The sequence below is a fragment of the Arvicola amphibius genome, chromosome 9 (genome assembly GCF_903992535.2).
Source record: "Arvicola amphibius chromosome 9, mArvAmp1.2, whole genome shotgun sequence".
NCBI classification, from domain to species: domain Eukaryota; kingdom Metazoa; phylum Chordata; class Mammalia; order Rodentia; family Cricetidae; genus Arvicola; species Arvicola amphibius.
This window is the reverse complement of record NC_052055.2, coordinates 37,495,720-37,523,070: the sequence shown is the minus strand read 5'-3', so window position 1 is coordinate 37,523,070 and position 27,351 is coordinate 37,495,720. Positions and strand designations below refer to the sequence as shown.

General features: G+C 48.9%; 3 protein-coding genes across 6 annotated transcripts; 2 read left to right on the top strand and 1 right to left on the bottom strand.

The window, feature by feature from the left end:
* Positions 1-443: 443 nt before the first annotated feature.
* Positions 444-8,543, top strand: LOC119822545 (mitochondrial dynamics protein MID51). Of its 3 annotated transcripts, none has more exons than XM_038341951.2 (4): positions 444-587; positions 3,713-3,890; positions 4,081-4,343; positions 5,282-8,543. In XM_038341951.2, exons 1-4 carry the CDS (start codon positions 444-446, stop codon positions 6,086-6,088), a joined length of 1,392 nt encoding a protein of 463 aa, XP_038197879.1. In that variant the 3' UTR covers positions 6,089-8,543. The 3 variants fall into 3 exon arrangements, with proteins under 3 accessions (XP_038197879.1, XP_038197880.1, XP_038197881.1); XM_038341952.2 differs by having other exon boundaries at positions 465-587; positions 3,639-3,890; XM_038341953.2 differs by lacking the exon at positions 444-587 and having other exon boundaries at positions 3,759-3,890; positions 4,167-4,343.
* Positions 8,544-11,704: 3,161 nt separating this feature from the next.
* Positions 11,705-13,792, top strand: Atf4 (activating transcription factor 4). The gene is made up of 3 exons (XM_038341954.2): positions 11,705-11,907; positions 12,443-12,760; positions 12,886-13,792. The coding sequence occupies exons 2-3, from the start codon at positions 12,535-12,537 to the stop codon at positions 13,707-13,709; spliced, it is 1,050 nt and encodes a 349-aa protein (XP_038197882.1). The 5' UTR covers positions 11,705-11,907; positions 12,443-12,534; the 3' UTR covers positions 13,710-13,792.
* A 3,888-nt stretch (positions 13,793-17,680) lies between these two features.
* Rps19bp1 (ribosomal protein S19 binding protein 1) lies at positions 17,681-22,107 on the bottom strand. 2 transcript variants are annotated; one of them, XM_038344085.1, is made up of 4 exons: positions 21,977-22,107; positions 21,723-21,857; positions 18,398-18,495; positions 17,681-18,205 (listed from the first exon to the last, which is right to left on the bottom strand). In XM_038344085.1, exons 1-4 carry the CDS (start codon positions 22,026-22,028, stop codon positions 18,152-18,154), a joined length of 339 nt encoding a protein of 112 aa, XP_038200013.1. In that variant the 5' UTR covers positions 22,029-22,107; the 3' UTR covers positions 17,681-18,151. The 2 variants fall into 2 exon arrangements, with proteins under 2 accessions (XP_038200013.1, XP_038200012.1); XM_038344084.1 differs by having other exon boundaries at positions 17,681-18,194.
* Positions 22,108-27,351: the final 5,244 nt, after the last annotated feature.

Below are 27,351 nucleotides of genomic sequence, written 5' to 3'. Positions count from 1 at the left end.
GCCGTTATCAGTAATTATTATCACATCCAGAGCCCGCCAGCTAACTTCTGATTGGTTCCTTACCACATGGAGGATACCTGGCAGTTTCTTTCCAGTAATTAGAGCAAGGTTGGGGAAAGCTGGGGGCTTAGCACATCCTGCTTATTCTGGGGCCTACATCTTGCTGGGCTTTTTCTGCAGCCTATCATGGCTACCAAAGAGGTGGGGGGGGCAAGAGGGGGAGAGCTGGGTGAGGGTCTGGGCCCTTCAATACTAGCATTGCTTTTTGCTTTTCCTGTGTATCCAGGTGAGTCACAGGACATGGTATCATCCCCTCTGGACGCTAGAGTATGCAGTTCTAGATTTTTGTATATAGTAACCTTGATTGTGGTGCAGAGGGACAGAAAGGAATGATTCTTGTGGTCCAAGCTGGTGACTGTGTTGTCTTCATTCTCAGGTGAGCAATGGCAGGCGCTGGTGAGCGCAAAGGCAAGAAGGATGACAATGGCATCGGCACAGCCATTGATTTTGTGCTCTCCAATGCCCGGCTGGTGCTGGGTGTGGGTGGAGCAGCCATGTTGGGCATTGCCACCCTGGCAGTTAAGCGGGTAAGTGTGTGCAGTCTGGTCCCAGGATGGGAGGTCACGGTGAGTTGCCTCTACAAAATGAGGCTGTAGTGGGAGTATTATTTGCTCATCTGGCAGTCTGCTTCTAGGCTTCCGCTGTAGAGATCACTGGAGTTGTAAAGAAATGTATCCCAGCTGGGCGGTGGTGGCGCACGCCTTTAATCCCAGCACTCGGGAGGCAGAGGCAGGCTGATCTCTGAGTTCGAGGCCAGCCTGGTCTACAAGAGCTAGTTCCAGGACAGGCTCTAGAAACTACAGGGAAACCCTGTCTCGAAAAACCAAAAAGAAAAAAAGAAAAAAAAGAAATGTGTCCCAGTAGGTAAAACACAACAACTAACCCAACTACCCACCCTTCCCTGTGACCTGATTGAAAATAGCAACCACATGTACACCCTGTTTTCTCCTCTTATTCTCAAAGCATTTATCTCTATCTGCATACTTGGTATTGAACTTTACCCTCCGGGTAGATTGGACACACCTAGACACTTAGAACAATGCTTAGCATGTAAGATCTGTGAAACACAGACAGCTATCTTAGTCTGTGAGTTCATTTCACAACCTCAGCCAGCCAGACTGAAAATACTTTGTTTGTTTTGAGACAGGTTTCTCTGTGTAGTTTTGGTACCTGCCCTGGAACTTGCTCTGTTGACCAGGCTGACCTTGAACTCGGAGACTCTGCCTCCCAAGTGCTGGGATTAAAGGCACATCCTGCCACCACCCGGAGAAAATACTTTTTTAAAAATTGCATTTACATGGCCGGGTGTGGTGGCACACGTCTTTAATACCAGCACTAAGTGAGGCAGAATCAGGCTGGTCTCTGAGTTTGAGCCCAGCCTGGTCTACAGAGCAAGTTCCAGAACAGCCAGGGCTACGTAGAAAAACCCTGACTTGAAAAACAAACATATAAAAAAATTGTATTTATACTGATAGGTGCAGCATTTTTTGGGGGGTCATTCTTTAGGCAATCAGGATAATTATTTATATAGCATTTACATTGTATTAGATAATATAAATAAGATTTAAAATACATATAAAGCTATGCACAGGTTATATGCAAGTACAATGATTTTTTTAAAAGATTATTCTATTGGTGTGTGATACTCGTGTGCAGGCGTACAGTGGAGACCAGAGGACAACTTTGTGGAGTGGGTTCTCAGCTTCTACCTTTATATGAGTTTTTGGGATTGAACTCAGACTTGTGTTCTTGGGGAGCAACTACTTTTACTTGCTGAGTCTTCTGACCGTCTCTGTTGTCCTGAGATAAGGTCTTACACTGTAGTCTCCCTAGCTGGGAACTCACTGTGTATAGCCTTGAACTTCAAATCTTCCTGCCTTTGCCTCCTGACTGCTGAGGTTTTAGGCATGCACCAGCTACATTTTGGGATTTTAGGCACTATACCCAGCTACAGTGCCATTTCCTGTAGGGACAGGAGACATCTAAGGATTATGGTATGCTTGGAGTGTCCTGGGACTAATCCTTTGGTGATACTGAGGAACAGCTGATACTACCTGTGGAATAAATAAATCAGAGCTGAACATGGAGTGTTAGGTAAGCACTGTGCTGCTTAACAACGTTCCCGGCTCTTTCAACATGGAATATTCTTAGAAAAATGTTGTATAGTCAGAAAATACTGATGTATCTTAGTGATTGGAAGAAATGACCAAAAAGGGAAAACTTATGATTTGAGAAGTCTGTGGAGTTTGGGCTCTGTAAGTAAAGGTGCTTGCTCCAAGCCAGACAACCAGCGTGTGATCCCAGGACCCACATGGTAGAAGAAAAGAAATGACCCCAAAAAGTTATCCTATGTCATTCACACACATGCTGTGGTATGTGCACACGCACACACATATACCCATGTACAAAATAAAAAATGTCTGAACTAGAAAAAAATTGTCTGATCTTGATGGTACAAATATCTCTAGAAAGAAATATACCACATATTAACAGTTTTCTATGGGTTGTGGCATTGTGGATAAATTATTTCTTGATAATTAATATTTAATATTTAATTTTTCCTGAGATTTTCTGCATGGAGCAGTATATTCTATAGTCTAGACTAAAAATTATTTTGAAAAATTTGGTTGAGGAGAGAGCAGGATGTCTATCTTCGGGTCCTACCATTTGTGGTGTGGACCAGCCAGGATCGAATTAAAAATGAGTGATTTTTGTTTGTTTGTTTGTTTGTTTTTGAGAGGGTTTTTCTGTGTAGCTCTGGCTGTCCTGGAATTCACTCTGGCCTCAATTGCACAGAGATCCACCTGCCTCTGCTTCCCAAGTGCTGGGATTAAAATCGTATCCCAATACTGCCCATCAAAAATGGGTGATGTTGCAAAAGACAAAGATTTTTCTTCAGAAGTGTGCCCAGTGCCACATTGTGGAAAAGGTAGGGAAACATAAGACTGGACCAAAACCTTCATGGTCTGCCTGGGCAGAAGACAGTGCAGGCTGCTGTCTTCTTTTACACAGATGCTAGCAAGAGCAAATACATCACTTTGGGAGGGGATACCCTGATGGAGTCTTTGGAGAATCCCAAAAAGTACATACCTGAAACAAAAGTGATCTTTGCTGGAATTAAGAAGGAAGAAAGGGCAAACTTGATAGTTCAATATTTAAAAGGCTATCAGTGAGTAACACTACTACCTTACTTATTGCAAAACAAATGTCTTTTTTTTTTATGTGAACCATATTTTTTTTATGTGAACCATAATATTTTTTTTAGACTAGGCTGGCCTTAACTCACAGATCTGCCTGCCTCTGCCTCCGAAGTGCTGGGATTAAAGGCGAGTGCCGCCACCACCTAGTATGTATACCATAATTTAATTCATACACCAGAATTCAGATCATGAATGGTTAACTGTGATTTTGTTCAGACAGTCCTGATTTAAGTAAAATTGACTTGTAGTAAAGTAGGAAAAACATTGTCTGGGGATGTAATTCAGTGGTAGAGTGTTTACCCAGCATGCACAAGGACCTGGGTTGCATCCCCAGTACCACCATCAACAAAAACAACAAAAAACTTTTGAATTTAATAGGGGAGGAGAAGTGTCGGGAAGGAGACAGAAGGAGGAGGGCTGGTATATGTCCTGGGTCCTCTCTGGTGTTGCAGATGTATGATCGGGCAATCAGTGCCCCTACCAGCCCCACCCGCCTGAGCCATTCAGGAAAGAGGAGCTGGGAAGAGCCAAACTGGATGGGCTCCCCTCGACTGTTGAACAAGGACATGAAAACAGGCCTGAGCCGGTCTCTGCAGACTCTTCCCACAGACTCCTCTGCCTTTGACACAGGTAAGAAACTCCTTAACTTTCTGGGACTGCTTCTGGACTTATAGCTGCTGTGGTAGAGAAACATTTCTCAGCATGGAATGTCAGGCAACTTTCCCTTTGTGCCAAGTCCTTTTCCTTCCTGGGACTAGGACTTCTGTGGACTGAGCAAGCTTGGGCAGAGCTCACATGCCTCTCTCTCTTGCCTTGGCAGATACATTCTGCCCACCCCGGCCCAAACCACTTCCCAGGAGGGGCCAGGTAGACTTGAAGAAGTCACGACTCCGCATGTCCCTGCAGGAGAAACTTCTTTCTTACTACCGGAACCGGGCAGCCATCCCTGCTGGAGAGCAGGCTCGGGCCAAGCAAGCTGCGGTGGACATATGTGCTGAGCTCCGGAGCTTCCTGCGGGCCAAGCTGCCTGATATGCCACTTCGGGACATGTATTTAAGTGGCAGCCTCTATGATGATCTGCAGGTAACACAGTTCTTATGAAGGGTAGGGCTGGGCATAGACAGATACTTCTCAGTATTGTGGTTGTTCAAGAAAGTCATTGTGTCTGGGATTCAGCTGGAGAGCTGCTTGCTTGTAAATCCGTCCCACAGCAGAATTTGTCTTTGCTCTGTCCTTTCTCACTTTTTTAGTCATACTTAGACTTTTAAAGAAGCTATCGGGGCTGAGGATATGGCTCAGTTGGTATAATCCCAGCATTTCATAAAATAGGCATCATGACACAGGCCTGTCATCACAGCTCTCAGGAGGCAAAAGGATCAGAAGATTAGGGTCAGCCTCAGCTGTGTAGTTTGAGGCCAGCCTGGGTTATGTGACATCCTACCTCAGAAACAAAACAACAACAACAAAAAAACCCAAAAACCAAAACCCTGAACCAGGGTAGTGGTAAAAAACCTCCTTTTTTGTATTCTTGTTTTCTGTGTGCTGATTGAATCATTGGTTTGCATTACTGTTGGCAAGTGCAAGATGTTAGGTCTGTGTTGTAGGCAGCATATATCTTATGACTAGTAGAGCCCTCTGAAACCTTTTTAAATTCTGGGGCCAATGAGATTACTCAGCAGGTAAAGGTGCTTGTCATCAAATCTGATGACCTGAGTTCAGTTCCTGAGTTGTACATGGTGAAAGGAGAGAACTGACTTCTGTAAGTTACCGCTGACCTCCACATGCCATGACCCATTACATGTGTGCATGACCTCCACATGCCATGACACATTACATGTGTGCATGACCTCCACATGCCATGACCCATTACATGTGTGCATGACCTCCACATGCCATGACCCATTACATGTGTGCATGACCTCCACATGCCATGACACATTACATGTGTGCATGTGCACACACTAGGTGTAATAAAACATTTAAAACATAGCCAACACTTTTTTTTAACTCTTCTCTGGCAGGTGGTGACAGCTGACCACATCCAACTCATTGTCCCTCTTGTGCTGGAGCAGAACCTGTGGTCATGTATACCTGGCGAGGACACTATCATGAATGTTCCTGGATTCTTCCTGGTCCGTCGTGAGAACCCAGAGTACTTTCCTCGTGGTAGCAGTTATTGGGACCGCTGTGTTGTAGGTGGCTACCTCTCCCCAAAGACAGTGGCAGACACGTTTGAGAAGGTAGTGGCAGGCTCTATTAACTGGCCAGCCATAGGGTCCCTCTTGGACTATGTGATCCGACCAGCACCACCCCCAGAGGCCCTGACACTAGAAGTGCAGTATGAGAGGGACAAACATCTTGTCATTGACTTCCTGCCATCAGTGACCCTTGGTGACACTGTCTTGGTGGCCAGACCACACCGCTTAGCTCAGTATGACAACATGTGGCGGCTGAGCTTGCGTCCTGCTGAGACGGCACGCTTACGGGCTTTGGACCAGGCTGACTCAGGCTGCCGATCTCTGTGCCTCAAGATACTCAAGGCCATATGCAAGTCCACTCCAGCTCTGGGCCACCTTACTGCCAGCCAACTAACCAATGTCATCCTCCACTTGGCCCAGGAGGAGGCTGACTGGTCTTCAGACATGCTGGCTGACCGCTTTCTGCAGGCCCTGCGGGGACTCATCAGCTACTTGGAGGCTGGAGTCTTGCCCAGTGCTCTGAACCCCAAGGTGAACCTATTTGCAGAGCTCACCCCTCAAGAAATAGACGAATTGGGATATACTCTCTACTGCTCGTTGTCTGAGCCAGAGGTGCTGCTGCAGACGTAGGGCAGGTGAAGGCTGGAGTGGGCATCGGGTGATCAGGCCCAGAGTCTCTGTTAGAAACACTTGGCTACATGGTTGGTGCCTCACAGGGTCCCTAGGTGCCTCCTGTTTTGCTGGTCATTGTCCTGGTCAATTCATGCTGATTAGAATGACATCCCTTTGGTTTTCCCACCCAACCCTATTTTTGTTACCAAACACTGTGCTCCCTACTGCCTCCTTGCTCTAGGCTGATTTTTCTGGAACGAACAGAGAAGGTGGAGTGCTGGCCTCAGCTGTTGGGTGTTTTTTGGTTTTTTTTGGTTTTTTTTTTGCCCGAAAATTCTTGCTTTCCTATCTGCTCTGCACTGTTCTGCCCTTTGGCCTCTTATTTGCTGTCTTCTCTGTCTTTCCTTTTCTTGGTCACACCTCTTTTGCTCTTGCACCTGGAGCACATCTGCCTATTGAAGATGTCACAGAAGAGCTGATTGCATGTTTCCAAGCTGAGCTCTGCAGAGTAATGAGACAGTACAGTATTTGGGTTTCCGGGGAGGCTGGCGGAGAGTCTCTGTCCTGGCAAATCAGCCTTTGGTTCTGCTTCCTGGAAAGCAAGCTCCTTTCCCCTCCCCCAAGCAGCTCCTGTTTATCTGCTAGGAATTTTTCACCTGGGAATGGTACATAGAGGAAGAACCAATGCAGTTATTTATTGGAGACTTTTTTTTTATGGCTATCAGTGGGATCACAGGGGGAGGGGCTCTGTTCCTACTGTCTGTGTCTGTCTGTGGTCACAAAAGTCACACAGGTAGTGGGGAAGCTTGGGGGCTTCGCTGACAGTACCTCCAAAGGTGCTGGTTTCCTTTATTGCCAACAGAAGAAGGCCTTGCTGTAGCAGTAGAGGCCAAGGGAAGGCAATAGGAGGCTGAGTGTCAGTTGAAACCCAGTAACCAGGTTTTCTTCTCGACAGGCTCTACCTTCTTAAATGTTGCCTTAGAGCAAGAACACACCCAGGGCCAATACCCCCCATCTGACTCCTGTCCCCATTGATCTGGAGAGTGTTTGCTGAACACTGTAGGTATCTCCACAGGCCAGAGGGCACATGATCATGCCAGCCCTTGTCCCTTTCCTATCTCCTGGGGAGATTGGTGCTACCTAGGAAGAGGGTACATAGATAAGATACACAGAAAAGAGTTGGGGCTTCCACTTTGCTGCTAAGATCCCTATTTATGGCCGTGTAATTGTATCCTAGGGATGAGGGGAAGGGAGGTGGTTAGTATATCCATTCATGACAAAAAGCTGACAGTAACTCTGGTTCTGATTTGCCCATCTAGCATTTTGTTCTCCCATCAAGTCTTTCTATTTTAACTCTTACTACCTCTCCATCAGTGTGATGCACTCTGCAGCTGTGTTGGCCCTTCCTTATGAGGGTGACATGAAGTGACTATAAATAGCACTGACTCTTCAGCAGCCCACTTGAAATGAGGGTAGAGATAGATAACTTGCCATTTCCCCCTCCCATTAGGTTAGGAGGTCCTTTCTGCCTCTTCTCCCATATATCTGACTTCTTCAGGAGTTTCTCTTTGATTTGTGTAAGACAGTGTGAGAAACTTGAAAACGATAAAGCCGAGAACCCTAACTGAAACATGATGCCCTGGCTGTCTATAATAATGAAATGGGAGCTGAAGACCGTGTTGCCTGTCGGACTTAGTGGGTGTAGAGGGCTGACATTGAGGGGTCCAAGGTTCTAGCTGGTGCCTGTTGTTGGGGTGGGGGGGTTGATAGACTGCTGCAAAACCAGGTTTTGTTTAGGGGTTTCCTGTCATAAGTATTATAAGACTTTTCCAAGCTGTCATCTCTGAATCGATTCCATTTAAGATACCGGGAAGAGTGCAAATGAAACCCCAAACTTGAAAATGCTCAAGATTTTAAATGTCCCAAATAATCACAGCCACATGTCATTGTGAATTTAAGAAAACAGTGAATTTATCTCCTGTCTTTAGGAGCAGTTTCAACTTTGGACTGTGCTTTGCAAAACCAAAATCTTGACTTGGCCATCTTATACATCTTATATGCGAGAGCCTCTTAAAAGTCCTCAGAACAAGGAGAAATGGGAACAGCTCTGTCCTGAGGGTTTATTGATTAGCTGAGCAGGCCTTCCTCTTTGCTGTCATTTCCTTTGTCATAAAGTGGGAGGCGGCCAGATGCTCTGGGATGCTCCTATGGAAGAAGAAATATTCTGCCCCTCCTTCTTTGTTGAAAAGACCCAGTGGCTGTGCCACCTCTGCCTTTCTCTTGTGTAACTCCCAAAACTACATGCTTGACTTGATGCTGAAGACAGTACTCTTCACCTTAATAACCAAGCAAGTTCTAAGTTTATTTTGTTTCTTCTCTGTCGCCCTTTCTCAGAAACGGAATTCAGGATAGCAGTATTTTTCTTCATATTAGCTGTTGAGACTTTTTTAAAAATAAAAGATGGAAAAACTGTTGGGAGACCCATCATCTCCTTGGACATTTCGCTGGCTGATTTTACTTCATGTAATCCTCCAAAGAGCTCAGATGGTTAAGGTGAATCAGCTTCTGGAACAAGGGCCCTGAGGGACGCTGAGAGCAGGGGTGCTCCATATGTTTAGAGCCTTCTGCCAAGGATAGGACTGAGAGCACTGGCTACAACTCTAGCTTTTTTTGCTTAAAAGCTCAAGGCTAAGGTAAATGCGGAGGCACCTGGGACTAGAGTTGACCCTTGCACCAGGCTGGGAGGTTGTAAGCCTCTTAGACTTATAAATGGCCAAAATACCAGGATGTAGGTTCAGTATTTAACTGCAGACTGGGGGTGAGATTGGTGTTAATTTTTATTTTGATCACCTAGTCTTTAAACTCTTGGTCTCTGAGGCCAGGTCCACAACCTACCTTCTTGCCTGCCCTTCCACAGTGGTCAGTGTGTCAAGCTGGTAGAATGGGATCAATCACCAGTCTTTGTGTCCCGTCTTAGCTGGGTCCATATAGGAGCAGCTTAGCTTTGAGGCCCAGAGACCCTTTATTTATTTTTCTCCTTGAAGGAGCAAATTCTACTGGGGAAAACAGCATCTTCTGCAGCATGGGAAGAAGAAAATAAAACTCTCCTTTCCAACAACTCCGGTGTGTGTATGCAGTATGAAGTATTTTATTACATGGATGCTAGGCGAGGTCCGTTTTCAGCTTTAAAGCATCTGGCTTGGATCTCTGTAGTAGACTGGGGACAAAGAAGCCATCAGAAATTCTCCCGTAGTGTCAGATCGGTGTTTCTTAACCGTCTGCATGGCCTTATGTTAGGAGACTTCCTAGAGTAAAGGGAGGACATAGTTACGCTTTTGGTGAAAGGACTGGACACCTGTATGTCTGCACATGCACTCTTTGGGGATAAGAAACACCCCATTATGTAGGCCTTGTGCATTCTGGGTGTTGTATTTTTTGCTATTGAGACGGTTTTATTTTATAGCTCTGGCTGTCCTGGAACTTGCTCTGTAGGACAGGCTGGCCTCAAATTCAGAGATCTGCCTGCTTCTGCCTATGAGTGCTGGGATTAAAGATGGGCACCACCACCACCACCTGACTTTTTAGTTTTTAAAACTAAATTCTCTTGTAATTTTTTAAAAAAATGTTTATTATGTATACAGTATTCTGCCTGCATGTATGCAGACCAGAAGAGGGCACCAGACCTCATTACAGATGGTTGTGAGCCACAATGTGGTTGCTGGGAATTGAACTCAGGACCTTTGGAAGAGCAGGCAATGCTGCTAACCGCTGAGCTATCTCTTCTAATTTTTAAAAAAGATTTATGTGTATGGGTGCCTTGCCTGCATGTGTATGTATGTGTACCAACATGTGTGTGCCTGGTGCCCACAAAGGTCAAAGGGCATCAGATTCCCTGAAACTGGAGTTAGGGATGAATGTGAGCCACCCAGTCTTCATGTGGTGCTGGGTCTGAACCTGGGTCCTCTGGAAGAGCAGCAAATGCTCTTAGCCCTTGAGCCATCTCTCCACCTCCCGATTCCAGTTGTTTATAGTTGGCTTAGTCACAGTCAATAATAATAGTGAAACATCGTCTGAGGAAGCAGGAAGAATGAATCTTGGAGATGGGGACTTGGGAAGTAGGTCAGGGTCAGAAGTTTTGAGTTTTAATAACAATGGCAATAATTACCTGTTTCTTTTGGCCTCTAGTAGCAGCTCAGGTTGACCTTGAACGTGGGTACACTTCAGACCTGAGTGCTAGGATTGTGTGTGCTAGAGTACGTGGCTTGCAAGTAATTATTGAGCAGTTAAGTGATAGGCACTGTGCCAGTTGCTTTACGCATTTCTTAGGACAAGGAGAGACAACTTCTTTTTGCAGATAAGGAACCAGGCTCAGAGTGGATGTCACTTAGCCAAATCAAATGCCCTAGCCAGTAAATGACTGAGCCAGCCCTCTTAGAAGTGTGAGTCACTTCAAGAGAAGTGGAAACTCAAGATTTCTGCCTTTAAGGGGCTGGAGTGTGGAAGAGGGACTCCCAGCACTCCCAAAATAGCACCCTTTTATGGAGGGTTGACTCTGATTAGGACTTGGGTTTCATCACTTAGCACAGAACAAGCGGCTGCTCACACACCTGGATGACTTCTTGGGAAGGTTATATCTGGAAGTACTTAGGAATTAATCAAAACTACCTGGGGGCTTGAGAGCCAGTTGAATTAAACATGGTCTTAAGACAACGGACACTGTAAACCAGCAGCAAGCACCCCTTTGACGGCAGGAATGGGAAGGTTTAGACCTTAAGTTAGGCATATTTTTCCAACTACAGAGTTCAGAGGAAAGTTGCAGAGCTAGAGGAACTAGAATATTTCCCAGTGAGGCTCCAACATGAGCGCCCTGCTCTGTCCTTTCCTCAAAGGGCGTTCCTTGGACAGGAGTCTGAAAGCCTGCACCAGGTAACTCTCCGCAAGGCCTCTAGAGGCCGGAAACCTGCCCATTTGGTCCTGACAACACCAAATATGGGTAAGGAGGGCTTCGGGCGCAAGGATCACGCCTGGAGGACTGGTTGCTCCGTGCGTGCCAGACCAAAGCTGTCCAGGAGCGATGCTTAAGACAGCCAGCCCCTGCAGCAGGGTCACCCCTAACAAGAGGCTGGAGGAGGTATGACAGTTTGGCTGCCGGAACCTCTGGTAGCTCCGCCCTCCCCGCACAGACCTAATGCTGCTACAGCGCGCAGATTCGGAGCCAATAGGAACCTGAGGTTTATATGACTCGCCACGCTTGGGCCAATCAGCTCGACGAGCGCTCCATTGGCGTCTCGCGTGATAACTAGGCAGCTTCGGTTTTGACCGTAACAGCTTTGACTCAGTGCTCTCCCCGCCCTGTGAACTAACACCGGCCGGAAGTTCGGTGCCCAGAGATCCCTCCGCGGCGACACGTGACTTCGGTTAGCTGTAAACCTGTAGTGTACTTTTCTCCGTTCATGGGGCCTTCAGAATGATCTGATAACTCCACACCTACTCCCCGAGCACAGTGGAGGAGGGATGGGGAGGGCCAGGACGCCAATGGGATGAAGTTGGGTGGGTCTACGGCCGGACCACGTGATCACGGCGGGAGGAAGTGCGGTGTGCTGCGTCCCTCGCGTCGTATATAAGAGGCGGGTGCAGGGCGTGTCGCCGCCATTTCTGCTTGCTCTCCGATAGATGTGGATCTGTACGCTATTGAGCCTTTCCTCACCCCCTCCCGCAGGGTCTGCGGCCACCATGGCGTATTAGAGGCAGCAGTGCCTGCGGCAGCGTTGGCCTTTGCAGCGGCGGCAGCAGCACCAGGCTCTGCAGCGGCAGCCCCCACCGGCTTAAGCCATGGCGTGAGTACTGGGCCGGTTGCCCAGGGCGTGTGCTTTGTTGGGGCTGGGCGCGGCTGCGGCCGTGGCGCGTTGATCACCATACGCGGCTTTACGAGCGACTCGACGCGTCGGTCTTGTTTGCGTGGCCGCGAGACGCCGGCGCTGACTGGCGGCGGGGTGGGGACGGGGAAGCACTGTCTACAGTGCTGCTGCTTTGCTTCCCTTTCGGCTCAACGGCCGCGAGTTCGCCGGGGTCTCTGTGACATCCTGCGAACGTGGCGCAGCCAAGATGGCGGCGGGGCGGGGGTGTGAGTCATGGGGGTGGGGCGGGACGCGACGTCGATGGCTGTATTAGGAGGCAAGGACAAGCTGCTTCCTCTGGGGCGTCCGGCGAGGCAAGGCTGAGCCTCCATCTTGTGCAACCTGAGCCGGCGGCTGGGGAGGCTTACACAATGGCCTTGGGCTCACGTGCTGCTCATTCCGAGGCTTCTGGGATTTGGCTATCCTGCATTTTAGATAGAAAGATGATGGGGGTTGCTTTTGGATTCTTACGCAGGCTCTTCACGGAATCCAGCAGCAGCGTTGCTGTAACGGACAAAGATACCTTCGATTTAAGCACTTTCTTCGATTCCAACAAAGCCCTACAACATGACCGAGATGAGCTTCCTGAACAGCGAAGTGTTGGCGGGGGACTTGATGTCCCCCTTCGACCAGTCGGGTTTGGGGGCTGAAGAAAGCCTAGGTCTTTTAGATGACTACCTGGAGGTGGCCAAGCACTTCAAACCTCATGGGTTCTCCAGCGACAAGGCTAAGGCGGGCTCCTCCGAATGGCAGGCTGTGGATGGGTTGGTCAGTGCCTCAGACACCGGCAAGGGTGAGTGGGCCACCACCTGCTCCCGGGTGCTCATTTCATGTGCGGGTCTGGTACTCTAATGGCTTTCTTCTGCCTTGAGTATGTGGTCTGAGCCATTAACTGTTTTGTTTGTTTGTTTTTTTCAGAGGATGCTTTCTCCGGAACAGATTGGATGTTGGAGAAAATGGATCTTAAAGAGTTTGACTTCGATGCTCTGTTTCGTTTTGATGACCTGGAAACCATGCCAGATGAGCTTTTGACCACGTTGGATGACACATGCGATCTCTTTGCCCCTCTAGTCCAAGAGACTAATAAGGAGCCCATGACAGTGAACCCAATTAGCCATCTCCCAGAAAGTGCAACAAAAATCGACCAGGTTGCCCCCTTTGCATTCTTGCAGCCTTTTCCCTGTTCCTCAGGGGTCCTGTCTTCCACTCCAGATCATTCCTTCAGTTTAGAGCTAGGCAGTGAAGTTGATATCTCTGAAGGAGACAGGAAGCCTGACTCTGCTGCTTATATTACTGTAATCCCTCAGTGTGTAAAGGATGAAGACACCCCCTCAGATAATGACAGTGGTATCTGTATGAGCCCTGAGTCCTATCTGGGCTCTCCCCAGCATAGCCCTTCCACCTCCAGGGGATCACCAAACATTGTTCCCTCTCCAGGTGTTCCCCGTGGGTCTCCCCGACCTAAACCTTATGACCCCCCTGGAGTTACTTTGACAGGTAAGGTGAAAATTGAGAAGTTGGATAAGAAGCTGAAAAAAATGGAGCAAAACAAGACAGCAGCCACTAGATACCGCCAGAAGAAGCGGGCTGAGCAGGAAGCCCTCACTGGCGAGTGTAAGGAGCTAGAGAAGAAGAATGAAGCTCTGAAAGAGAAGGCAGATTCTCTTGCCAAAGAGATCCAGTATCTAAAAGATTTGATAGAAGAGGTCCGTAAGGCAAGGGAGAAGAAGAGAGTTCCCTAGTAGGGTAGCCGGGTGCTTTGTGCTTGTACATAGTCTTGTGCTGAAGCTGTGTTTGCTGTAATAAATTATTTTGTAGCAAAGTACCAGTGCAGGTTTGCTGTGTCATTCCTTATTTATAATAGACTTTTGTTGTGTGTAGGTTACATAGTAGACTTCACACAGGCCTAAGTTTAAGTAGTGAGGCAAAGCTGGGCTATGTGCTAGCTGGGGGATCTGGGTTACTGAGAGGAACCACCTGAATGCCATCTGTTCATAATTGGCTTTATGCCAGACGTCTGCCATGTAGGTACCTAGATAAGGTGGAATAGTACTTGAGCACACAAGCTGATAAAGATTTCTCTAAGCTTATACAGTTCAAGAGACCTTAGGAAACCTGCTGAGGGCTGATAAGTCTGATTACTGAAGAAGGAATAGAGCTGGTGTTGCTCACTGAGATGCTGGGGGCTGTTTGCACCAGCATAAGGTATTAGTGCTGGGGTGGTGTGGGTAAGCACATGAATTGAGGCAGGAAGTGGATGGGAAGCTAGGACTATATAGTTTTGCTTCGTAAGTCTGTAAAGTGGATTAAGGCCTGCAGGACTTACAATGATTTCCCTGACCAACTCCGTGTGCCAGCAGATTCATCTGAGTGCTGTTAGTGGATGTAGTCTCTTGTATCTGATGGAGGCTGAGATGTGGAGTTTGTAAGACTACAGGCTTCCCAGCTTCATACTAAGTAGGGATCCACCCATGTATAGTCTTTGGCTAATGGAAAGTGTAGAAACACATTGCTTTTGTTTCTACTTTGGGCTTTAAAGGTCCAGAGTAATCACCCACCCCATCTCAACAGCTAAATTCAATAACGGCTAAAAGATTTCAAAGAACAGTATGAAGTCAGCCATGAGCATTTTACTGAGTAACATGTAACAACTGTCGTGGTTACTCGACTTTCACTTGATTTCTTGTTAGGTTTTAAGATAGGGTCCCAGAATTCAACTATGGACAAGGCAAGTTTCAAATTCAAGAGATCCTTAGTGCTAGAAGAGGTGCAGGGACACCTTGCTGAGAAAATTTAGGATTTCTTAAGGTCTGGCTGGGGGTGGGAACAACTTGTCTACAACTAAAGCAGAGAGCATGTCTATCAATCAGGCAGAAAGCTTGATTCATTTGTGTGTACACAATGTCAGTTTAGCTGATTATGGTGTGTATCTATTTTGGCTCTGGAGAGGCTATGGCAGGATCACAGGTTTGGGGCCAGCTTGAGTTATAAGGCCTTAGCTAAAGAAAAAAAGCCACCCATAAAAGGATCAGTTAGCTACACTGCCTAGGCTTGGTTTCAGTGGGAGTGGGGCAGAGACCACCCTCATTGGCACAGCTGGTTTTAAGCCCTCACTTTAGTCCTGTTATTTCAGCGCCCCCCCCCCACTATGAGCTATAAAAAAAAACCTACAGTCACCCTCAGCATTGATGCTTTTGGCCAAGGGGCATCTTAATCCAGCCTAGAACATGGTAGTGGGAGGGAGGCACTGAGGAGTGGGACAGTAAGCAGGTGGAGGACCTTAGAGACAGTGACTACCCACACCTGGCAGTGATTCCTTCCACTTCCTATGCTGCTACCTCTTTATGCAGGGCTAATGTCATGTCAGTCCTTCCAGGTGACCCTGGCAATGCTTTAAAAAGGGTCTTAGATGATCCAAGGATGACCTTGAATTGTTGGCTTTCCCAGTTTCCACCTTCCAAGTGCTAGGGTTATAGACATGCACCACCACACTTGACCTGCTTACAAGAGGGACCAGGGAGACAGCCAAGATCTAGCCACCCTGACCATGGTGACTGAAGTCCCTGCCAGGTATTGACAAAATGGGTGTAAGTAGTGCTTGCTCTCCGGTCACTTGGTAGAGGATGGCCACTGGTGACTGCCCATTATGCATAAACACTGACAGAGATGTACATAGTGAACACAGGGTCAACAGCCCAGCTTTTGTGGAACTTCACTTTTCCTAAGGGAAACAAAGGGACACCAAAGATGTGTGAACTGCCTGGCAGTCTGGGTGGAGGACCTGCACCTGGAGGATCATACTGAGGGAGAGAACAGGTGGGGTCTGGGTGTGGGTAGGATGACGAAGCAGTAGCCCCACGTCTGCAGATGAGGAAGTGGGAGCAGGCCTTCGGGCTCACCCTTTTATGCAGGCAGGGACTAGGCTGTCTTGGCCGTTGAGGTGGTGGATATAGGGTTTGAAGACAGAAGAGCCCAGGAAAAGAGTAAGCGGGGGCCGTGAGACCCAAGTGCTGAGCCCCTCCCCAGGCACTCTGGGATGGGCACGGGATCTTGGCCAGGGTGGATAGCAGGTAAATGCTCAAAACCACTACCAAGTGACAACTTGAGAGACAGCTCAGGTTAGGGGAATCTCAGGGCAGACGGCTGGGCCTCCTGACTAGGTCTTTAAGAATGGGGAAATTGTGTATATGAAAAGGGAGAGCTCTCCAACCCACCTATCCAGAACCTCATCAGCTCCAGTTGGGCCTTGGGTTGAGACCTCCCTAACCCCCAAGTCAGACCACTCTAGGCAAGGCTGATGTCCTGGTGGTTGACCTTGTGAGTCCCCAAGACCAGTACATGGAAGTCCATCTCCAGTCTCTCTGGCTGTGCAGATGGCCCAGCCCACAACAGGAGACACAGGAAGCATGTGGGATGGGGGTGTAGAACATCAAACTTTGTATCTATCTGGGATGCCTTAGTTGGGGTAGGCCTCCCTTTGCTAGGCCCCTTTGGCTTGAATCTAACAACTGGTATCCTCTTATTGGGCCACTGGGGATAATGGTCAACACTACATTCTTCGAGTGTCTAACCTTTTCTTCTTGGCAGCAAGTTGAGGCCTTATACCAGGAAAGGTACAGGATCTCTGGCGGTATCCCCTAGGTGATCATGTGACCACAGGTGTGAACTCCCTAGAAAGGGGCCCTGGAGTCCTTCATCACCTCCCTCCAAGAATAAGCATGGAGCTGTTTGCTAAGTGGCTTATTTAAGATGGAGGAAATGAGTCCCAAGGCCACTTTGCAAAATTTAGCAAACAGGATCTGAAGACTACCACCCATGTCCCTTTCAACCCACACCACAGAGGACCCAGAGCTCCCAATCACGAGCTCACAGTCACAGCACCTTCCTTCCCTCCTGTTCCTGCTTGCTCTGACCCAGATGGATGGCCAGCCTCCCACTAGGCAGAGGCCACATGGAGGCTGTGGGTAGTTGTGTCCCCATGTTGAGATGTGGCACTGAAGTGGGGGCACTGAACCCTGCTCTCTTACTGAGGACAAAGCCCAACCATTTGTCTTGTCAGAGACCCATCAATACCCTTCCTCTACTATTCTCCCTGGGGTTCAGGAGTCACATGACCTGAGGAACCCCTGGGTTTAAAATGGAGAGGCTGGCCCAGGGCAGAAGATGTTTGTGTGAAGGCCATCAGTTTTCTCCTTTAGGAATCCATCTATCTCCACGGAGGGGGCTCCTGGTCTCTGTGGCAGGAGAGTAGCTGTCTGTGCCATTCTTTCCACAGTGCGTTCTTTCCACATGACCTTTCTTTGCCACCTGTGTCTGGCACTGTGTTGGCTGGAAAAGGGCCAGTTTGCCCTGAGATGGCACAAGCCTAGCTTTCACTGATGTCCTTGGCTGGGGTACAGACTTAAATGTCAATCTGTTTGCTTAGGATGACTCCTGAAACCATGACCTATGCCCCCATCCCATGCTGACCCCAAGCTCCAGGGGGGCTGAGGCAGCTCCACTTCTAGACTCCCAGACTCACTTACTGGGCAATGCTAGGAGCTAGTGGCTATGCCCACTGAGGAGGCATCACTGGTGGAAGGGATTTATGCTGGGCTTAAACTGGGGGAGCTTCTGACATGGAGCACCTTCATCCACACTGAGATGGGAGACGTGCTGTAAGTCCCATCAACAGCACATGCGCACACACACACACACAAAACCTGAACCTACATTTGTTCAAATCCATTTACTCAAACTCAACAGCCAACTTGTAGTTCTTGGAGGTATGGTCTGAGAGGGCCACACAACTGGCCTTATTTCACAGCAAATAGCCCCAGGGTCCTGTCCTGGTCAAAGATATCAGGTCAGAATCTTTTCTGGCAGGGTATACGTGGCAGAAATCCACTTCAATCTGAGTGCAAATTTGCCTCAGGGCTTGCAGCTCTAGTCCAGTGTCCCTGGAATACCAGCTCTAGGGCTTCCTGAGCCAGGCTGGGTTGCACTGCCACCTGCTGGTCACCCATGTCACAGCACTGCACAGCCACAGACAGCAGAGATATGGCAGTCAAAGGACGTTAGTGCTTTTTGTCCTCACCATTCCTGCAGGAAGCCTAGCTGCCGAAATATTCCCTCTGGAATTTCTGGAAGTCTTCTTCAGTGAACACAGTGCCCTCAGCCTTCTTCTTCTTTGTTGTCTTGGCCACTACCCGATCACAAGCTTTGCGGCCCCGGTTCTGCTGCAGAATCTGGAAAGGTTCTGGAGTGAGGGCACAGAATTTCCATTTTTGGAAGCACAGGTGGAAACCCTTGAGCTCACAGGGACTTAGGGTCAGGGCAGGGCTGGACCAACTCCACACTGTATTTAGTGAGACAGATCCACATAGATCTGAAGAAGAGCCTCAGCTATCATTCCTGGGTCCCTTCCTATAGCTTGCACCCCTAAACAAACCTGCTGGGTCACAGACTCTGGCACGGAGCTTCTCACGCTGGTCATGAACTTCAGGTTTGCTTTGAGGTGGTCTCGACACTGTCGTTTCTGGTACTCGGCTGCGGGTGGCAGGCAGAGCATGTCATTTCAGACTCATCATACTATAGAAGCCTTCCGGGTCCCTTCCCTAGGTCATTTCAATAGTCTGGGCTCTTTCCTGACAAATCTGCTTTTCCCATAGGTCCTGCTGAAAATCCCCACCTACTGGATGGCTTTCAGTTAGTCGTGACTCAGCCACTTACTCAACAATTATGTCTTAAGCCAGGCATGCTGGCATACAACTGTGATCCAGCACTTGGGAGGCTGAGACAGGAAGACAGCTACACAGTAAGTACCAGATCAGATGGGGGTTATGTAGCAAAGCTGTTTAAAAACAACACAGCAAAAACCCATTACCACCAACAAATAAAAACAGGTATGCCCTAATGTACAACTGTGTATCAGGTTCTAGAGTTGTAAGAAGCAGAACACACAAGGACTCCTGGTCTCACTTTACAGGAAAAGGACTGAGAAGCATGGTAATGAGCATCTTAGAGGGCTATCCATGGCTATCCATTCCTTGGGAGTGGGCGGGCAAAGTCTCACTCTGTATACTCTGTAGACCAGGTTGGCCTCAAATTCAGGATTCTCCTGCCTTATTCTCCTGAATGCAGTCCAGTCAGGGTTATCCATCATACAAAAAGTTGAGCAGGAACAGAAAAGGAGCGTACTAGCCGGGCGGTGGTGGCGCACGCCTTTAATCCCAGCACTCAGGAGGCAGAGGCAGGCGGATCTCTGTGAGTTCGAGACCAGCCTGGTCTACAAGAGCTAGTTCCAGGACAGGCTCGAAAGCCACAGAGAAACCCTGTCTCGAAAAACCAAAAAAAAAAAAAAAAAAAAAAAAAAAAACCAGAAAAGGAGCGTACCAGAACAAAGTCCTAAGACGATCTCACCAAAAAAGACTGGAAAGTCAAAGTGGTCAACATCTAGAGTAGTGGTTTTTAACCTTCCTAATGCTGAGACCCTTTAATACAGTTTCTCATGTTGTGGTGACCCCTAACCATAGACTTCTGTTGCTACCTCCTAACTGTAATTTTGTTACTGTTATGAATGTAATGTAATTATCTGTGTTTTCTAATGGTCTTAGGTGGTCCCTGTAAAAGCATCATTTGATGCCCAGGGGTTGCGAATGACAGGTTGAGAATGCTCACCTAGAGAAAGGGCATCTGGAGACAGATGGAAACAGTGTTAAAACCTTCAAGAGGAAGATCAGAGGTGGTAGAGGAGGTGGCCCACACCAATCCCAGCACTTGGGAGGCAGTGGCAGGTGGATCTACAAAGTGAGTTCCAGGATAGCCAGAGGTGTTGGAATTAGAGAGATGTACCTGAAGACCCTGAGGGGAGTGAGGCCGGGCTCTGCAGTGCTCACCTTGGTTGCTTCTGAGACTAAGAAGATGACTGGGAGAGGTGAGCAGGTGAGAGCTGGGACCAACCATGAGCTCTGCACAATTCAGGCTGAGATGAGGTAGCTCAAACCAAGGTGGCAGCTACTGAGCTATCTCCAGACTGGCTACTTTTATTTTTTGAAATAGGGTCTATGTAGACCAGGTTGGTCTCTAACTCAAGAGATCCTCCTTAACACTGAGTTTAAGGGCATGTAGCACAATGCCTGGCTACTGTCCTGCCATTCTTACCCACCCATTATGCACCATGCTGTGGTGTGGTCACCAGGGCCACAGAAAATCCAGGGTCAGGGGTGGGAGGTTAGTCCTGTGTCTTGAGGATTGAGGAGCTCCCACTTCAGGACAGGAGTGAAGGGAACCCCAATAACGACGCAGTGAGGCACCTTGACACGGGAACTCTGCAAACTACTCGTGTCCAAATATGCCTCCTAGCTCCACCTTTGCTCATGCTGCTTCCTCCTGGACTTCCATCTCTCATTTCAACTAATACTTAACTCTGGGTGTGGTGGTGCGTACCTGTGAGCCCAACATTTAGGAAGCTGAAGCAGGAGCCTGCTCTGAGTTCCAGGCCAGCCTGAGCCACAGAGTGAGATCTTATCAAAGCAAACCATGCCAAAACCAAAACAACAAAACGCCAAACTTGGAGAAACAAACAATAAAATCCAAGTACCTAAATACCTTTTATTCAGTGGGGACTCATGGACCCAAAGACTAGAGAGCAGTTCACCATCCTGGGCCCCTCCACCGAAGTCTCTAGGTCTTACCCTAAGGTGCCACACCCTAAGATGTTCTACTAGAAACAAGGCTCTTGCTTTGCAGACAGGCCATCTCTGATGCCCATTGACTCTCTTCTTTGCTGTGATGGAGGAAGGAACCCTGTCACCTGAGCAGGGCACACTGAGAGCAAGACCATGGGGACACGCAACCTGTTTCCACGTGCACCACCTAGGCAGGTGCCCGTTTCTGTATCTGTAAAATGGGGTGAGAGAAGCGCTAACCTCACAGGGTTGCTATCAGGATCAGATGAGCTCACACGTTTTCAGGGTTCAGGAGGGCATCGGGCACACGGAGAAGGAAATTGTTGGCTGAATGCCCCATTTCTTAAGAAGTGAGAAGGAGAAAGCTTCTATGTGTGTATGTGCACGTGAGTAGGTGCCTGTGGAGCTAGAAGAGAGCAGCTAATTCCCTGGATCCGGAGTCACCCATGGGGGTGGCTGGGAACTCGAGCCAGGTCCTCCTAACCATTGAACCCGCCCTCACCCCTCATGGCGGATACTCCCATCTTGACTCCTGTTAGCCTTTCCTGCTAACGGCTCCTTCTTCTCACCTGGCAGCTTTTACACCTCCTCAAGCGCTCAGCCTTCATATTGCTTCCTCACAGACAGCTGAGCAGGCTCGTTGCTTTGATTCTCCCTTGGAGCACCATAGAGCCTTCTACATTGCAAGCCTCACACACTTAGCCAAGATTTATAAGCTGGTTTTGACTTTCTGCTGCTTCTCTTCCCACTAGGGCTATAGTTCGTAAGCACCCGGACCCTGCGTTTCTTTGACCTCCAGTCAGGTCTTGCCATGAACTCAACCACACTGCCTCCAGCTCCAAAAGTGCTGGGATTACAGTCTGTGTCACCTCTCTCAGCTTTCACTTTCTCTCATTCTGTTAACAGCTGCAGGGCGATAACAGCAATGGCACGCAACTGAGAGCCCAGATTCGGGAATTAGACTGCTGGGTTCGAAACCTGTCCCCCACGATTTCAACAGTCTTCTTGCCTTTCCCTTGTTGAATCTCGGGTAATGTCTGGAGATCCGCCTCGAAGGCGCTGCCCCGAACCCTGCGAAGCACTCACCCAGCGCGGACTTAGGCACTTTTCCCTTCGCTGAGTTCCGGAGTTTAAGGGCCTGGGAGGCCTTTGCTCTGGCCCTCCGGGTCCGCTTCATCGGAGCCCCGCTCGCCTTGGCCTGGCCGCGGGCAGCACGAGAGGCTGGAGAGAAAGACACGAAGGACCGAGTCGGGGGGCGCTCACCTCTCCCTTCCCGTCCTCCCAGTCACTTCCCTCGGGGCCTCCCGCACAGCGCGACGTCCCAGGGCCACCCTCCTCACCCTCCGAGGCCGCCAGAAGCTCCAGACCGCGCCGCAGCAACGCCGCCGACATGTTACCAAGCCCCGCCCACACGCCGCACGTTACTTCCGCCCTGGCGGTCTTCGCTCCTCGGCGGAAACCGGAGCCGGAATCCAAAGTTCCGAAGGGGCGGAAGTGCCCTCTTAGGACGCAAGCTTATGGGTTTCCCCTGGCCTCCGAGGAGTGGGAACTGGAGGCGAGTGAGAGGCGCGGAAGCCACCTTTGTTTTGTCTGATTCCTACCTAACAATCTTTTTGTGAGTCAAGCTGTGCCGTCTTCGACAGCCTCGGCTTCCAGCCTCGCTGATCAATTCTGGCCAGGGGCCAACTATTGAATAGTCTCAGTTCCTGCAAAGGAAACTGAAAGGCTAGAGGTGGTTCTTCTTGTTTACTTTTGAGACAAGGACACGGTTATCCCAGGCTGGCCTTGAACTCGCTGTGTAGCTGATGATACCTTTGAACTCCCCATCCTCTTCTCTCTGCCTTTCAGGGGCCGGAATTGCAGACCTAAGTCACTTTGCCAGGTTTAGACAGTTTCTCATGAACTTCAAAGCAATACACAGATCCTGTGCCCTTTGAGAATCTAGCTGACTTCCACTAAGCCAGTCATTTTAAAGACATTTGCCAGTGAGGCAAGGTGGCACACACTTGGAACCTTAATACTTGGGAAACTTAACTGAGAGTATGCCGTGAGTTCCAGGCCAACCTGGGCTGCATAGCAAGACTCTGTCTCAAAAAACCAAATAGATAAAGAAATAAAGACATTTGCAAACTTGCGAAATAACATACTTTGTTTTGAAAAATACAATTACTTACTGCAAAATGCTGTTTATGTTGTTAAGCAATAAATTGGTTCGTTAAGCGAATGAATCCGTGAACACTGCTGGGCATAATACAGCATCTATGTGTAACACCAGCACTTGGGAGGCTGAGGCCAGAGAACAGCAAATTTCAGGTCAGCTTAGACTATATAGCTACATACCAAATTCTAGGTCAGCCTGGGCTACCAAAGAGCTAGGATGTATTAATAGTTTGGTGGTAGAATGCTTGGATTTAATCCCTAGTGTTGAAAAAAAAGTAAACCAGGTGTTTGTTTTTGTTTTCTGAGACGGTTTCTCTGTGTTACAGTGCTGCACAGTGCTGGCTGTCCTGAAACTCTCTTTGTAGTCCAGGCTGGCCTTGGACTTAGGGAGATCTGCCTGCCTCTGCCTCCTGAGTGCTGGAATTAAAGGTGTGCACTACCACTGCCCAGCCAATAAGTCAGTTTTTTTTAAAAAAGATACAAATCAATAAATATTACATACAAATATTCTTTGGGTACCTGAACTTCTGTTTTTGTTTTTAATTTTTTAAAATGTGTACAGATGTTTTGCCTGTTTGTGTTTGTGTGTGTGCGCCTGTGTACCACAGGTGTGTCTGGTGCCTGTGGGGGCCAGGAGTGAGCATCAGATCCCCTGGATCTGGAGTTACAGACTTCTGTGAGCCATAGTTTAGGTGCTGGGAACAGAATACAGGTCCTTTGGAAGAGCAGCCACTGCTCTTAACCCCTGAGCATCTCTCCTGACCTGAGCTTTTAAAGACTGAAAAGGGCTTCTTAAACAAAAGACTTTGAAAATCTCTAGTCTGGAAGTGTCTCTTCTTCACCATTTTGGTTTGTTTGTGCTGGTGTTCAAATGCAGAGCCCCCTGAGTGTCAGGCAGGCTTTCTACCTCCAAACACAGAAAAGGTTCTTTTTGAAGCAGGAAGAACCTCTGTCTGGTTTATTTCTCTCTTGGAGGCTCCTAACCAGCAGTTGGCATGTGGGAGCCATGCAGCACCAGCCAGTTGGTGAATGGGGGTGGGGGTGAAAATGGACGTCTGAATTTGTTGGACCAACGTGTACTACTGCGGGTTTTGCATACCTGATGCTGTAGAATGTAGAAGAAACCGCTGATTCTTCCTGGACCGCCCTCGTCATCCAAACTCTACTAACTAATGCAGAAGGGAGACATTCCTAATAGCAAACATTAGCAAGGGTCAAGTTTCTGCAGTGTTTCACAAGTGTAAACCCCATTCACTGTGGTAGGGACTGTCCCGTTTTACTGAGGGAAAGGGAATCAATCAATTCATCCAGTGTGGCTGTCCACATCGCAACCATGTGACCATTAGGTGGCGCTGCAGGACAGCTTTCGTGGGTCTCCTGGTCCACTGCTTGGGTCCTACGTGCACGGACGTGAGAGGTCCAGCACTCCTGGACTGGGGATCTCTGCTACTCCTGTGGTGCAGCCTTCCCAGCCGCAGCCAGGCGGCCCCCTCCGGTCTTGCCTGGATGGGGAAGCTGAGGCAGAGCCAAGAGGTCGGACTGGCGAGGACTCTTTCCAGAAAAGCATGCAAGTACTGAGAGTGCTGCAGAGGGTTGTGTGACCCTCGGCAAATCCACAGCAAAGAGCATCTTCATTTCCTCGTCTGTTAAACAGGGTGCGGAAACAGCTTCTTTATAGGGTACCCACCTCTGACCAATGAAACAATGTTCCCGAAGCACCTTCAAGGAGAGGGGATAATGCCTGAAACTGTTTGGGGGCCACATTATAGACATAGCCGGTGCTGGCATTCTGGATCCTTCCACACTAGCGTGAGCAGATGAACGGGGTGGCTGCAGTGGGCAGGGCCACCCATGGGTATTTGCCTCCTGTCACATCTGTCCCGAGTCCTCAGAGATTAGGTTCAGGGAGGGGCAGCTGCTTCATGTTGGTCTCCATGGGAGTTGGTGGGTCAGGTCTTCAGGTCTCAGGTTGGTTCCTGTCCTGGCTGTGTGGCCTTGGGAAGTCACTTTACTGTTCTGAGCGTCAGTCTTTGCACTGGTCAGGAATGTGCTTAGCAGGGCCTGTGTAAAGGAAACAGGATAATCTGCCATCCTCTAGTCCCTGCTACCTTAGAACCCCATCGCTGACTCCTTTGGTCCGATTTGGGATTAGCTTTGTCTTGGCTTCCCTCCGAGGGAGGAGTTTTCTAGAAAGCCACACAGCATTTCCTACAGAGCCAGGCCTAGAGGCCAGGGCAGCAAGTCCAGAGCAAGTGTGAACAGGTTGCACGGATGTGTGAGCAGGAACAAGTGTGTGCTAGCATAGGCGTGAACTAGTGCATGTGGATGAATAGATGTGGACGCTCATAGTCTTCAACTGTGTTTCAGGTTACTTGTCTTTTTTATCTTATGCAGCCCTGGGCTGACCTTAAACTGATGCATAACTGAGGACGACCCTGAACTCCTGATCCTCCTGTCTCTACCTCCTGAGTGCTGGGGTTACAGGCACATGCTACTATATCTAGGTCCTTAATTTATTTAAAAAAATATTTTTTTTGAGACAGGGTTTCTTTGTAGCCCTGGTTGTTCTGGAACTTGCTCTGAAGACCAGGCTGGCTTCAAACTCAGAGATCTGCCTGTCTCTGCCTCCCGAGTGCTGGGATTTAAGGGGGCGGGTGCCGTTACCACCTTTGTTTAAATTTTAAAAGATTGTAATTCTTGGAGCTGGGGAGATAGCTCAGTGAGTAGAGCGCCCACTGGGCGAGCACCAGACTGGGTTTGTCTCCACAGCACTCATCTGAAACATCAGGTCAGGTGTGAGTATGCACCCCATAGCCCTGGTGCTCCGAGGGATGGGCGCCTGCCCAGCTCCAGGTTCAGTGAGAGACCTGGAGAATAAGCTGGGGATCAGTAGAGCAAGACATTCAACATCCTCCTCCTCCAGCCAGCGCCTGCATGGGCATGTGCCCCAGAACGCTTGTATGTACATATAATATACGAGAGAGAGGGGGGGGGAGGGAGGGAGGATGGGGGATGGGACAGGGAGATTCTCTTCAGATTGAGACCAGGTTGGGTTACAGAGTGAGTTCCAGGCTATCTTGGGCTACAGAGTGAGACTTGCTTCCACTCCAATAAAGTAAATGGTTTACTAAAACATATTAATTGAACTGTGGGTGGGGTTCATTGTACAGCTGCATGTGTGCGTCTCTTGTGTTTCTAAGGACCAGTGCTGCAGCCACTATTCTCAGACATCTTTCCTTGTCTGTGTTTTCCCTTCCTCCTCCTGACTCTGTCCTTCCCTGTCTTTGCTCACTGTCCCTGACTCTGTCTCTTTATGTCTGTGATGTTCCCCCCTGAGGTCTCTGCTTGCAACCTGTCTCTATGTGTCTCTGTCTCTGTCTCTCAGGATCTCTGTTGTCTCTGACTCTGTCTTTTGTGTCTCTCTCTTCCAGCTCTCTCTCCCTTCCTGGCTCTGACTTCACCTCTGCCAGTCCCTCAGCCCCTGGCCTCTCTCCACCTTGAAATTGAAAAGCAAATGGAGTTTCCAGATGTCTTTTTCATTGACTGCAAATGCACTGGTCTCCTGCTTCCTCCTTGCCACCTCAATGCCCAACCTTCTGATCTTCTCTCAGATCCAGGCCCCGCCTGTCAGCACTACCAGGCCAGTGGCTAAGCGCTGCTGGGAGCCTGGCTCCTGCCTGCCTCCAAGACCCTTCACTCTCCATCCGGGACTTTCCTCCTTCTTGGAAGATATTACACCGCCCATGCTGTCGCAGCCATGGATCTCCTCAGAGACCTGAGAACCCTGTGGTGGGGGACTGGACTGGTGGGAGACTGGATTTCCAGGGTGTCGGGCTACCATAGGGACTTGGCTCACAAACCAGCCACCTTTTCTCTCTGGCCTCCTCTGAGAATTGGCTTTTGAGCAATGTCCTCACCCTCTCTGGGGTTGCTGGGAGCCCCAAGCTCCCGCCTTCCCACCCTTGCTTCTGCTCCTGTCATCTGGACCCAGGCTATGAGGCACTCTGCTGTGTGAACTAAGAACAGGTCCCAAACTGCATGCCTCCATTTTCCTCATTCATGAGTTAGATATAATAGCAGTAACTATAGGGGTACTATAAGGGTTATGTACACGGCAGTGAAAATACCATCGGGCATAGAGTAAGTGCCACACATCTGTAGGTGAACGGCTGCTATATGGGTCAGTGGTGTATCCTGGGGGACCTGGGCACATGTCTGTGAATGACTGCTGTGTCTCCATGCTGGTGACAGCACATGGTGAGGGCTGAGGCTACTGACAGCGCTGTTTGTGAACCTAGAGCTCAGAGCGGTATTCTGATAGCCCAGCTGTGTGCCTGGAAGGTTCCAACACCTTCCTGAGATTCTTGGGAGGGTTGGTGAGGGCCTAGGGTACCACCCTCCCAGGTGCAAGGTAAGGTTGCCTGCACATGTTCAAGGCCAGTCAGGCATTTAGTTGTTAAGTAACAACCTGTATCTGCTGGGCAGTCAGGCGGGACAGAGGAGGGAGGGATGTTGTAGGCAAAGAGTTCTGTTCAGCTGTAATGGTGCAGGACTT